General features: G+C 42.0%; 1 protein-coding gene across 2 annotated transcripts; it reads left to right on the top strand.

The window, feature by feature from the left end:
* Positions 1 to 981: 981 nt before the first annotated feature.
* On the top strand, positions 982 to 7,220 carry LOC106003163 (keratin-associated protein 4-12-like). Of its 2 annotated transcripts, XM_013037982.1 has the most exons (2): positions 982 to 1,091; positions 6,635 to 7,220. In XM_013037982.1, the coding sequence occupies exons 1-2, from the start codon at positions 982 to 984 to the stop codon at positions 7,218 to 7,220; spliced, it is 696 nt and encodes a 231-aa protein (XP_012893436.1). The 2 variants fall into 2 exon arrangements, with proteins under 2 accessions (XP_012893436.1, XP_012893437.1); XM_013037983.1 differs by lacking the exon at positions 982 to 1,091 and having other exon boundaries at positions 6,570 to 7,220.
* Positions 7,221 to 14,666: the final 7,446 nt, after the last annotated feature.

Below are 14,666 nucleotides of genomic sequence, written 5' to 3'. Positions count from 1 at the left end.
TTGTGCTAGCAAGTAAATATTGGAAAAATCACAGGATTCCAGATGCCTTGTTGAAAACCTCGAAGAGGGGATTAGGGGTAGGGTGTGGCTCAGGTGGTATAGCATTACTGAGCAAGTGTATGGTCCTCAATTCACAGTATAATCCCTCCAAAACAAAAACAAAAAAAAATCAAACAAAAAGCACAAAGGACATAAAAACAGTATGCTGAAGACTGAGGGCAATGAGTTCATAGTACAACATGAAGGGAAATTTCCAGAGGACAGCAGAGCTCTGCAAACCATTTTCTCACAAGGGGAACTAAAATGTTATTTAGAGAGTTGATTCAGATAAAGAAAATATAAAGAAACATGACATATAGATGTTTCTAAATTAAAATTTTCACCCAGAGTTAGTCTATTCTTCCAGAAAAAGTCTAGGAAATGGATCCTGACTCACAGTGGAGGAAGAAAAATGTCCTCATGGCCTTCCTGGTGCCATGCTGCTGGCCTCTCACATGCAAACCTTCCTCCCCACCTGACCTGATGAAGGACTCATTAGATTCTAGTGAGGCTTTAGCCTCCTGGGTCACCACACACAACTATGGGTCTATAACAATCTTGAATACCTAACAATAGACACAATGTGCCATGTAAAATGAGACTGAAGCATATGCTAAGGAGAAAATGGATGTCATGTGATGACTCTAGACCAAACACTTACACTTAGGAGATGGTTCTTCATAAACTGACAGGTGAATTCCAACACGCTAGAAAAACAGCATCATGTTTCCTTCCCACCTGAAAATTTAATCAGTAAAATATAGTGGCCTAATTTGAGAACCACCTGTTTGTAACCTAAACACCCACAAGGAAAGAATGTTACATGTGATGGATCATAAGGCTCCTTAGCAGGGTATAAAAGACCATGTGGGACAGAGAGCCTTTCAAACTGTTCAAACACATCTCCTTGTACACCCACCCAGAACCTCCATCTCTGACACCATGGTCAACTCCTGCTGTGGCTGCACCTGCTGCCAGCCCTGCTGCTGTCAGCCCAGCTGCTGCCAGACCACCTGCTGCAAGACCACCTGCTGCCACCCCAGCTGCTGTGTGTCCAGCTGCTGCCAACCTTGCTGCTGCCAGCCCTGTTGCCGCCAGCCCAGCTGCTGCCAGACCACCTGCTGCAGGACCACCTGCTGCCGCCCCAGCTGCTGCACTGATTCCTGCCACTGAGCACTTTGTTCTGCATTCTCCTGTCTTAAGCTGCCAACTTTTTGGAAGTAGAAATTTGCAAGCTGATCTTGGGAGGCCCAAGGTGCATGCACTTCAGTGGGCATTGTTGTTGGTGGAGACCTCCACATACCTTACCCTTCTCCTTCAGGTTCCATCTCTCTTCAAGAGCAACTTAACTTAAATTCTAAAATCTGTCAACGAACTTTCTTGTTACTACCCCTGATATATTCTAACATGTTTTCTTGTTATTATTTCTATATCTTAAATAAATCTCAGTTTTGAGCCATCCAAATATAAAAGGCTTATGTCTCTTTATTTTTTTCTTCTTGAATTGTTTTTCAAATACATAGCTCATGTCTAAATAATTTTTTAAAAACCCTGGGGTGAGGGATTCTGGGTAGAAAGCTCTGGTCCTTTCCTACAGCTTCCTCAACTATTGAAGATGGTTGCCTAGAACCCGAGCTTAGAACTCTCTGCTGAGGACTTCTGCTATTGAAAAGGAAGCTCCAGGTGGAAGCTTCTGCCCCCAGGGTATAGCTCCAATAGTGAGAGGATCTGGGGAACCCCTGTCCTGCTCACCTCCCCTTCAGTGTTTGCATGTCCACTATGTCCATGCTCTACAGGTCATCGGCAGGAATGCAGCCCAGTGCTGCGGGAAACATTCTTCTCATTGTGGTACTCCGCGACTGTTACCTCCCCACTCCTTGCCCTTAATTATTTTCTGAGTGACCCTCAACCAGTCCTATCATCATCATTTCCCAAGCAAACTACTGATCTTAACTTCCTGGGTCTGGGGATGCCTCAGATCTGTGGTGCAATCTAAGACATATCACTTCCTCATCTCAGTGTCACAGCTGTGCCATACATTTCAATATGATGGGGATATGAATTTCATTAGGACATTTTCATGCATGGATATGAGCATCTGTGTCCTTAAGTTCTTTGGTTTGTCCTGCTGATTATCCATACTGATCCCCTCCTGTGAGTCTATGTCCTATTCTCTACTAGTCCTCTTTCTACTTTATGTCTTTTAAACAACAACAACAACTGATATAGATGAACATAATATGGACAATTATGGAGATGGGTCTTACGTTTCTTTACCCTTTTGGATAATCCGAGGACCTCATATTGCTTCCAAAGTCCAGCCACTAGCCCACCACAATTCAATTTAAAAAGTTTGTGCATCATACAGAAAACTAAAAGTGGACTGTCACCATACACTAACATCAACTCAAAAGACCTAACATCTGCACAGCTAAAGACATAGTAACCAAACTAGAAAAACAGCCAACTAATTGGGGAAAATATTTACCAGCAATATATCAGACAAGGGGCTAATATTCAGTATATACAGGGAACTCAAGAAATTAATCCCTACAAACCTAATAAACCTATTATTAAATGGGCAAGGGAACTAAAGAGAGACTTCTAAGAAGAGATAAAAATGGCAAAGAAACCCAGGAGGAAATATTCACTGTCCCTGGTTGTAAAGGAAATGCAAATAAAAACAACCCTGAGATACCACCTTACCCCAGTCAGAATGGCCTGCATCCTAAATTCAGCCAATGACAATTGCTGGAGGAGATGCAGAGAAAGAGGAACCCTACTGCTGGTGGGAATGTATACTAATACAACCACTTTGGAAAGCAGTCTGGAGGGTCCTCAGAAAGCTAAATACAGACCTCCCTTATGACCCAGCCATACCACTCCTAAGAATCTATCCTGAACAACAGGAACCAGGATACAAGGACACATGCACCTCCATGTTCATTGCAGCACTATTTACAATAGCCAAGATCTGGAAACAACCCAGATGCCCCACTATAGATGAATGGATCAAAAAAGTGTGATACCTATATACAATGGAATATTATACAGCCATTAGAAAGGACAAAATAATTGCATTTGCAGGAAAATGGATGGAACTAAAAGAAATCATGTTGAGCGAGGTAAGCCAAGAGCAAAGATAAGTGGATGTTAAATCTAAAATGTAAGGATATATGACAAAGTAAGCAAGACTCCAGAAACAAAGGGCCTCCACTTAGCTGGTTGAACCATTAAAATGACCCCATGCTGCTGACCACATATATGGTATATATGTGCACATCAGAGAAAAACTAAGAGGAGGACACAGAAACAGAGGGAAACAAGGGAAAGCATACAACAGCAGGACCCATCAGCTGCAGTGGTCATTGATCAAAATTATGCAACTAATGGCAGCAATGGGATGGAGGGAATGAGCAGGAAAGAGGGAACAGCTGACACTAAGCAAAAGGAAAGAAATGTACATATCACCCAATGTGGAAGAACTGTATTGTCAACGCTCATAGAATTCATAAAATTTATAGACCTTGATAAAGACAATTTGCCCCACGAAGGTTAGAATGTATTTGTGATTTTATCACTATCTCACAATACTGTGAAATTTGTGAAATTTATGTAATCACTTAATCACAATAAAAATTGCTATAAAAAAGTTTGTATGAAACAAAGACAAAGGGTGAAGCAATGCAACAGTTGTACACACAAGACACTAGTTTGGAAATTAACTTTACATCGGGGAGATGGGGTGAGGGGGATCATGGGAGCAAAAGCAAAGGAAGGGGTGACCATGTTTGACAAGAAATGCACTCATTATCTTACTTATGTATCCATAACCCCTCTGTACAACTCCTTTACAACAAAATTAAATTTTAAAAAAATTGTGCACTAGCCCAACCATTGGCAGTTTTTAGTGATTTCCATGTTCTGTCTATCATGATATGAACTGGAAGGACCACTGATTTGGAGGTGTGAATTTCACAATATTTTTAATACATTTTCACAATATTGTTTTATAACGAAAATTTTATAACAAAATATTCTGCAATATTTACCTGTAAAAAGGGTCTTCTTTTTGTGCTAGTCATGGGGTTTGAACTTAGAACCTGGGGACTGTTCTTGGGCTTCTTCTGCTTAAGGCTAGTTCTCCACTACTTGGGCCACAGCTCCACTTCTGGCTTTTTGGGTGGTTAATTGGAGATAAGAGTCTTATGGACTTTCCTGCCCAGGTTGGCTTCAAATCATGATCCTTAGATCTCAGCCTCCTAAGTAACTAGGATGTATAGGTGTGAGCCACCAATGCTTAGTAGAAAAGGTATTCTTTTTTTTTTTTTTGTCAGTCCTGGGGCCTGAACTCTGGGCCTGGGCACTGTCCCTCAGTTCTTCAGCTCAAGGCTAGTGCTCTACTACTTGAGCCACAGTGCCACTTCCAGCTTTTTCTGCTTATGTGGTGCTGAGGAATCGAACTCAGGGCCTCATGTATGCAAAGCAAGCATTCTACTGAACCACCTTCCCAGCCCCTGGAAAGGGTGTTCTTAATCTCCCTAATATTTATAAGCTTACCTCTGAATATTTTCTATGTCTTTTTTTCTGACCTTGTTTTGTAGCAAAGTGAAGTGGAGAAAAAGCTCCCTATTCAGGATATCTTGTTATTTAAATCTTTCAAGTTCTCTATGTTGACAAGCCCATACTAAAAGCATGAGAATCAAATGTTTGCTAAACAAGTTCATGTGATTAAAAATATACATTACAATCGGCTTGGTTTTTAAATGGTCTTAATTAAGACACTGAATGATGTCATCACATTCTTACCAACTAGTCTCTCTCTGCTGTTCTTGATGCACAGGGGACCAACTGAAGTAGTGGCAGCATTCCTAACTTTTAGTCAATTGGATGGGCAATTCTGAGCCCTTTTGTAACTTTACTCTAAGCACACTGTATATAAACACAAGCCTATGTTCTCTCATCTATACAGGTTTTATATTAGTCTGTCTAAAGTACTGTTCCTTTAAAAGGAGTCCTGGAAGTGGAATGACCTTTTGGAATAATGAAATGGGTGAGTCTAGTATACAAGCAGGGCTTAGTAAAGTCAGGTGTAAATTAAAGTAAGAAGCATTAAATATTGGGTTTTCTAATTTGAGTTAATAAGTCAATCTAAGTAGGGAGGACATGGGTCCACATGTCCTCCTGCTAAAGCCACAGGCCAGGACACCAAACACAGAAGTAAAAGAAAACAACAGAGGCTGGAAATGTGGCTCAGTGGTAGAGTGCTTGCCTAAGCATGCATGAAGTCCTGGGTTAGATTCCTCAGTACTACATAAACAGAAAAGGCCAGAAGTGGTGCTGTGGCTCAAGTGGTAGAGTGGTAGCCTTGAGCACAGAGAGACTCAAGGACAGTGCCCAGGCCCTGAGTTCAAGCTCCAGGACCAGCAAATACTACTACTACTACTACTACTACTAAGCAGTACAGATGGAAAGTTTACTATTTAGCAGAGATTGGCATCTTTAAGTAGCCCTAAAAATTGTTTTACAGGTTTGGTTTTGGCAGACGAAAGAGAGAGAGACAGAAACAGAGAGAGACAGAGAGAGACAGACAGACAGAGAGAGAGAGGAGAAGGGAAGGGGAAGGAGAAAGGGGAGGAGAGAGGAGAGGAAAGGACAGGAGACATATAGAATGTTTCACTACTTCATTTTCCACCTTTGAGATAGTTCTGTGCTGACCATAAAAATGTCAAGAAAAGGGCTGGGAAGGTGGCTCAGTGGTAGAGCACTTGCCTTGCATGCCTGAGGCCCTGGATTCTATTTCTCAGCACCACATAAGCAAAAAGAAAAAAGGCCGGAAGTGGCATTGTGGCTCAAGTGGTAGAGTGCTAGCCTTGAGCTGAAGAGCTGAGAGACAGCGCCCAAGCCCAACGTTCAGGTCCCACGACCGCCCCCCCCCAAAAAAAAGTCAAGAAAAAATGGCCTATCATTCACAGTGGGGAAGGAAATATGTCCTACCTCATCTGGTCTTCCTGCTCTCATGCCAATGGTCTGTCACATAGAAACCTTCTTAGCCCACCTGACTTCTGATGAGTAAGTAATCACATTCCAAAGCAGCTTCATCCTCCCCGCTATCCAGAAACAAGCATGAGGCTGAAGACTTATGATTCCATCAAGGCCGACAGGGTATACTAGACACGGTGATGTGTCTTTATCCTCAGATACTTGACATCATGTGTCAGCCCTCATTGAGGAATAAAATGAAAGAGTCACATAGAAGATATTTCCATAGGAATAGATGGATAAACACTAACACACCGGGAAAAGGAAATCCTGTTTCCCTTCCACTTTGATATTTAACCAGGAAAATATACTTGCCTAATTTGATAATTGCCTGTTTATTAACATAAACAATAACAAGGAAAGAATGCCATAGGTAATGACAGCTGACCCTTAGCAGGGTATAAAAGGGCATCAGGGTCAGAGAGACTTCCAAACTTTCCAGCCACACCTCCTTGAACACTAACTCAGAACCTCCATCCTGCGACACCATGGTCAACTCCTGTTGTGACTCCACCTGCTCTGAGGAGGGCTGCTGCCAGCCCAGCTGCTGCAGGCCCCAGTGCTGCACCTCTAGCTGCTGCCGCCCCAGCTGCTGTGTGTCCAGCTGCTGCAGGCCCTGCTGCCAGTCTGTGTGCTGCCAGCCCAGCTGCTGTCGCCCCAGCTGCTGCCGCCCTACCTGCTGCATCTCCAGCTGCTGTAGGCCTTGTTGCCAGCCCAGCTGCTGCCGCCCCAGCTGCTGCATCTCCAGCTGCTGCAGGCCTTCTTGCCAGTCCGTGTGCTGCCAGCCCTGCTGCCGCCCCAGCTGCTGCCGCCCCAGCTGTACTAGCTCCAGCTGCTGTGGCTCCAGCTGTTGCCGCCCCAGCTGCTGCATCTCCAGCTGCTGCAGGCCCCAGTGCTGCACCACCAGCTGCTGCAGGCCCCAGTGCTGCATCCAGTGCTGCATCTCCAGCTGCTGCAGGCCTCAGTGCTGCACCTCCAGCTGCTGCAGGCCCCAGTGCTGCATCTCTAGCTGCTGCAGGCCCCAGTGCTGCACCTCCAGCTGCTGCAGGCCCCAGTGCTGCATCTCTAGCTGCTGCAGGCCCCAGTGCTGCATCTCCAGCTGCTGCCGCCCCAGCTGCTGTGGTAGTTCTTGCTGCTGAGCTCTCTGACCTGCACCCTCCTAGTCTTCAGTAGTCAACATTCTTAGTGGAGACCACTTGTGAGCTGAATCTCGGAGGCCAGTTGTAACACTTTAGTTCCCCCCCTGGGGTTCATGTGGGCTTCTAAACATGCTGTCTCTTCTCCTCCCCATCTCTCTCCAAAATAAACATGATTTGAACTTTCTCTGAACTCCATCAACTATTATGTTACTCATATCCTCACCCCCACTGTGGAAGTATTTTCTCTTTGACATAATACCTCAAATGCTGTATTTCTTACATTTTAAATAAATCTTAATTTTTCAAAGCATCTAAACATAAAGCTTTGTGTCCTTCTTGCTGTTCCTCTTGAATTGTCGCCACCTGCCAATCTTTTGCAGCTGACCTCCAAATAATGAAAAGACCATTGCAGAGGACTTCATATCCCTCAGCTCTCTTCCCTCATCCCTCCTTCCAATTCAGGAGGGTGGTTTCATGGCAGCAGCCCCCCATCTGAAAGCATTTTCTCATTGCAGAGCAAGCGAGAGCTTGCTAGGAGGTGAGTGTAGTGTACACAGAAAGGGCTCAAGAAGGTTTAACACTCTAGGAGTTAAAGTTCCTAGAAACAGAGGCCAAGCAGTGCAAAGTTTCTCATGGACATCTGCTCCTGGTCAAGTCCCCTCAGTGGACGTCTCCCACTCCACGAGCCCAGTGGAGCCCAGATTCCTCCAGAGGAATTCTGCTCATTATATCTCCATTGGTTTCCTCCCAGGCCTGGATTACCTCTCTAGTTCCCTCCAGATCCTCCTTGTGAAGGAGGATCACAAGGAAACCAATTTGTCTCAATCCCCTTGTGTCTGCAGCTGCCTCAGAGTGCACAAAATCTGACACCCTATCACAAGAACCTCAGGGTTCTTGCTCTTTCACTTGTTTTCATACAATATTGGGAGTTGCCACAGCATTGAGCCAATGTTTGCGTTTTCTGGCCACCATGCTTGCAAATTATCCAAACCCTTGTCCTTTCTTCTTCCCAATGTGGGACCATCTTTGTATCTAGTCATCTCCACACCCTTTCTTCAATAGCCATGTTAGTTTATTTGAAAGCTGTAGGGAAGGATGACCATGTTAGTAATTCTCATCCCAATGGACTCATGCTTGAAGAGTGACTTGCTCTATTACATACATGAGTTGTACAAGGAGTGTTTCATTATGGCATTTCCATAAACACACACCATGTATGTCTCAACCTTACCCTCCCTATCACTGTCTTTCCTCCCTGTTCCTCTACTCTTCTTCTTCCTTCTTATACTGTTGGCAATGTATCACCCCTGTGGAAATCATTATGGAGATTCTTCAAATAGCTAAAAATATGTCCAGCTTATGATTGCACCATATCACCTGAATATGCACCTGAATAATTATGTTTACTGAATGGAGTTTTTTTTTAATACAACAGACTTTCTCAGAAGAAATCTGGAAGAAACTGGGGGAAGCAAGTTAGAGTCTTAGAAATGGATGGACAAATGTGGTTTCAGTGAATTCTACCAGATCCGGCCGGCCCCCAAAATGTTTTTTTTTAATTTTTTTTATTGTGAAGATATTGTACAGAGAGGTTACAATTACATGAGCAAGGTAATGAGTACATTTCTTTTTTATTTTTAAAATATTTTTTATCGTGAAAATACTGTACAGAGGGGTTACAATTATATGGGCAAGATAATGAGCATATTTCTTATCAAGCATTGTAGCCTCCTCCTTTGTTTACCCTTCCCATCCCTTCCCAGCCTCCCCTCCCCCCCCCACCAAAGTTGTAAAGTTTGTTTTCGACATGACAACTTGTACTTCTCATTGTTGTAATGGGTCCACCTGTATCCTTATTTAAACGACTTGTTTTTCCCCTTCCCCTACACAAATTATACCGACATCAAATACAGTGAAAGCAGGGGTTATACTGTGGGGGATGGACATATAAAGCAACAAAGAAATAATCTTATAAATGCGTTAAAAACAAATGCATGAAAGAAAAAAAACATTTAAATACATATCTTAGGGTTCATTTTCCTAACATCACCTTATCTGACCTTTTCTGCTTGACTCATACATATACTAGATATTGCAAATAAGGGAAACCATGGGACCTATGTATCTTTGGGCTTGGCTTACTTCCCCAGAATGTTCTAAAGTGCAACCATAGCTCTGCCTCTCCTAGAGGCAATGTGGCTGAACTTCCACAGTCCCTTTTTTTTGTTATGGCCACCCCAGGGTGGAAGGAGATATAACAGCTAATATCAAGTTAGATACCAGCAATTGCTTTTAAATTATTTTTTGTGACTTGCAATTTAATTTATGTATATAATACTATAATATAGAGTTTTGTCTAAATGTAGTTCAACATTAGGATTCTCTGAGGAGCATTGAAAATGTCTCAAGCCCTGGCCTGACCCTAAACCAAATTAAAACAAGATTGACCTAGGCAGAAACCAGGCCTAGACAGTTTTAAACTTTCCCCAAGTGATTCTATCATGCAGCCAACTGTCAGAGCCACTGGTCCCAGCAGTCATGATGTGCTACTTCTTGGACTATACTAAGAATGTACTCTGCCTTTGTAGTTGTGATGAAATGTTTTTCCTAACCTCCATAAATCGATATGGAAACATCACCATTAACAACCAAAAGGTCTTTTTCTTTTTTGTTTTTATTTATTTTTTCCTCAGCTTCTCATCTGTAACAATTCCGGTGAAAATCTCCTTTTCCCATCAAGATTCTCTGAGGCCTCACAATAAAATTATTAAAATCTTTCAAATCCCAGCTTTTCCCACACATGCTTACAAATTAAAAACCTGTAAATCAAAGGCAATTTAGTTTGATAAACATATTACAAAGGAGTTGGTCTTTAAATGCTCTTAAGTAAATCAAGCACACCATCAGGGTGTTACCCAACTCATCTCTCTTTTTCTGAGACATCTTTGGACTTTATAACGAGAGTCCTGAGTTCTGAGATACTCTCTCAGTCCTGGGAAGTCAGAGACAATTGGTAGTGTTAGCCTGAATTGGTTAATAGTATTTAAAATAACCATCAATACAGCTCTATATGAACTAGCATAGTATCTCCCAGACATATGCCAAGCTAAAGATGTATCATTTGTTTGAATTCTAGATCATAACAAATCTATGGTAACAAGTTATTTAGAACATTGCACTGCCCTCCACCCCCAGTGCTGGTGGGAGTTGAGTTGACTGAAGTTACACTGGGGCCCTTACATGGGATGTAGATGTTCCTTCTCTTGATAGGTAAAGAAGTTACATGGAAGTATGCATTTATCAACACTCACAATATATGAGTTTTACTCAATCATAGAAAGTTAAAACTGACTGACTAGAAATGATAATGAAGGAATCTATCAATAGTTCTACCAAATCACCACGTTAGCTAATTTGTATAAAAATTTTTTGAGTGAGCTGACACTCGATGAGTTCTTCTGATGTGCCTTCGCTATAGCGTATTACAATTGTGCTTGTGCTTGTGTGTGTGTGTGTGTGTGTATGTTTCATTCATGTGTACATTCTCCCAGGAAAGAGACTCTATATCATACTCTTAATGGTTGGCAACATGGGTCTCTCTGATCATCTATTCAACACATCTACAGTATGAGCAAAGCAGCATCAGGATCTAGGTGCCTGTACAAAGCTTGAATAAACACTATAAATGCAGAAGGGTCAAGAGGTTTCAGCACCAATACACTCTAGGAGTCAGATAGAAATGCAGGGCCTGGGGCTTACCAAGCAATCAGAAGTTCCACGAGCATGTCGAGACATCTGCATATGCGTAAGGTATCCAGGTGATTTGGATGCATGCCCAGGTTAGACTACTTCCCAACAGAGAAGTGATATAATAATTCAAGAAGGTCAAATTTGTCAAAAAAATCTACAGACATTTGGGATCACTTCCAAAAATTAGTGACATGGGTTTCTCTAGTCTGGAAGTCAGTTCTGAGGAGATGTATATAATAATTAGTTGATATATTTGGCTTCAATGAAGTAATACATTTAACTCATAAGATTTAAAGAAAATTAAAATGAGACTATGTCTTCAAGTACCTAAGAGATCAGAAAGAGAGAGACAACACACACATACAAGACACTAATCCAGCAATTTAAGAAATTATGTGACAATGTCGTAACACCAATCAGATGACTTTCCTGCCAGCATTTAGAAATACAGGACATGATGCAAAGTCTGAAGTGACCAGAAAAACCCATTACATGGATAGAGAGGTCACTAACATCACTAGTATATGGACCAATATCCCCTTCCTCATTGCTCACAAAATGATCCAGTTAAAAGAATGTTTTTCTCCCACCCGAAACAGGCTAAATTATCAGCTGGGCTTCTTTCCCATTTGAGGAAATGCATACTAATATATGACTGTCCAACTCTCCTTGAGTGAGAGGTTGCAGGGAGAGAGTGGAGAATGTAATTTAAACACAAAGTATCACATGACAGTGCTGGTGGTGTGTGTGTGTGTGTGTGTGTGTGTGTGTGTGTGTGTGTGCGCGCGCGCATGTGCATGCAATAAAGACACTGTGTTCTGGAAGATTCTACCCAGTGTGAGTCAGGAGGAAAACCAGATCAGTAGAATGGATTAGGATTACAACTAATGAGACAAGACAATATTTTCTCTGCCAAATTAAACCATAATGCAAACAAACATTATTGTACAATCTGATCATCGCTTCTCTATTCAGTAAACAAAAAATAAGGAAAACGTACTGACAACAGGAACATGGACAGAGAATATAAGAACATTTCTAAACTCCAGTCCTTTAGTCTCCTGGACACCCACCCCAAACCTCCATCCTCTGACACCGTGGTCAACTCCTGCTCTCAGGAGGGCTACTGCCAGCCTAGCTGCCTGCAGACCACCTGCTGCCGCCCCAGCTGCTGCATCTCCAGCTGCTGCCGCCCCAGCTGTGGAGGCTCCAGCTGCTGCCGGCCCTGCTGCTGCCTGCGTCCAGTGTGTGGCCAGATCTCCTGCCACACCACTTGCTATCGCCCCACCTGCGTCATCTCCACCTGCCCCCGCCCCATGTGCTGTGCCATCCCTTGCTGTTGATCTCTGAGGCCTGTAATGTTGGCCAAACTATGGATGTCTTCATGAGTCACATGAAAGTGCATCGTGGGCTCCCGGGGAGCTGGATGCTTACCTACGCTGGCCTCTTCTGTCACAGTGGCATTCAGAGTTGCAATCTGCTGCATGTAGGAAGCAACAGGCACAAATACATTGGTTAAAGGATCTTAGCCCAAGGTCAAATGCCTCTCTTTGTGGAACAATCCACCGTTAGTGCTTGCTAACCGTGATGCTGTCATAGAGAATCGTGCTCTCAATAAACACCATTTCCTACGGTGATATTGAAATCTCCTGATTCACTTGTTATTTGGTTGTCTCTGTGTGTGAGATTCATCTGTCAGTTCACACCAAGGTCTCACTCTCTCCAAATTCAAGGGAGAGTTAAAATTTCTAGAGATTTATGAACTTCATGGCAACCTTCTTGTGAAAAATTTAAAACTCTTCATTATCATGTGCTCACCATTTTATCATTTCTCAACAAAAACTCCTAATTTTAGTTCATCACATTATTGAAGTATCTCTATTTTTCTGGGTCACTTTACTCCTTCACTAAGGCTTAATTCACTTGAGCAGCTTTTCTGCCCACCAGAACTCAGATAAGAATGGTCCCTGTGACTTGAAAAACATGTAACATGTACAGTAATATTATGTTTATAAAAATATAAGGGCTTACCAGTTTTTATCCATAATCAAAAAATGTATTAAGCCATTTTAAATTCAAATTTTCTAAGCATGATATATTTTCAGTGTTATATTTACAAAGAGTAAATTGTTTGAAATAAGAATAATTGTTTGAATTTTTGAGTCATAATTTTGTATTTCTGTATCTTTATAGAAAGCAAATAATCCTGTTTTTATTCCAAATAGTAAACCATGAGTTGCTATGAATAACTCATCTTCATTTATTTTCCCCTTATCTTTTTTCCGCTGGAGTTTTGCTATTAGTAATAGTTTTATAAAGGAGTTTTATTGTGACATGTCCATATATGCATAAAATGTACCCTGATTAAAAGGCGTTAAATTGTCAAGGGACAAAGTGAATAGATGTTGACATACGTTAAATTTCACCTCAACATACGTTGGAGTTATATCCTCCAAATATCATGGGAAGATCCTGCAGACATTTTCTGTCTCAACCTTTTCCACTCATTCTATAGAGCACAGACCTGTGTCTTTTAATCACTGGGATTAACAGACCCTTCATCCTCCCATAGCTTCTTCTCTGACAACTGCAAATTACAGGGTGTGGGCTCTAGATTTAATTTGGTGTTTTATTAGCCTGAACGAAATCAAAGAATAGAGCTTTTCTAAGACCTTTCAGTCTTAAAGAAAATGAAGCCTGTAATTTCCAACTTTACAAGAGCAGAAACGAGATGGCCCACTGAATCTGGCTAATGAGAAGATGATTTGCAAAAGCATCAGTCATGTCAAGGGAAATTAGAGAATTCAGAGCACATAATGACTAGAAGCAGATTTAAAGGCCTAGGCAATGACAGGATGAAGTGGCCAGAAGACTACATGTCTTCACACAAGTGTGGTGGTAACTGCCTTCAGGGAGGATTCTGGTGCTGTAAAAAGGTCTAAGAATGATACTAGAGAGGTTATGATGGAAATAACAAAACAGATAAAATATTACGAATGGAAAAGTATGACTGGCATGATTATTTTGTGACTACCACCACTCTGTCTGTATGTATGGTGGGATGGATTTTAGGTGAATGCTAATCATCTCCCTGTGGGTTTGACTAAGCCCTTCTCAATAACAAATACGACAAAATATCAAGACACGGGGAAAAAAAAAACAAAAGTCAACGTGTTTTAAGGAGATGTTTTGATTAAGGAACCTGTTGACACAGAAGAAAACGAAATGCAAGATAGCTCTTACAACTTTTGGTAAGAACCTTCCTACTATAGTTCAGATGCCAATTGTCGCCACCAAGTTCATATATTAAGGGTCCAGTCCTTGGAATGGTGCTGTTCTGAGGGAGAGGGACCTACAGTGAGGATGGAAGGGCATTGGGGTTATGCCCTGGAAGGAGGTTGTGGGATCTCTTGTTTTCTGACCAGAGTGAGGGGGTTTTGCACTGTCATGGGCTTCGCTCTTCACGATGTCCTGCCCAAAAGCAATGAAGTCAACTGATCATGGACCGAAATTTCTAAAATTGTGAGCCAAAAGAAACCATATCTCTTTATAAGCTGATTTGCTTGCATTCATCATAGCAATAGAGAATTGACAAACGTGCCTCTTTTTCCCCCTTATTTTTTTTGTTCAGTTTTAGGGCCTGAACTCAGGACCTGGGCGCTATCCCTGAGACTCTCTATGCTCAAAGCTAGTGCT

The sequence above is a fragment of the Dipodomys ordii genome, unplaced genomic scaffold (genome assembly GCF_000151885.1).
Source record: "Dipodomys ordii isolate 6190 unplaced genomic scaffold, Dord_2.0 Scaffold7, whole genome shotgun sequence".
Taxonomy (NCBI): domain Eukaryota; kingdom Metazoa; phylum Chordata; class Mammalia; order Rodentia; family Heteromyidae; genus Dipodomys; species Dipodomys ordii.
This window is presented reverse-complemented; position numbering and strand designations above follow the sequence as displayed.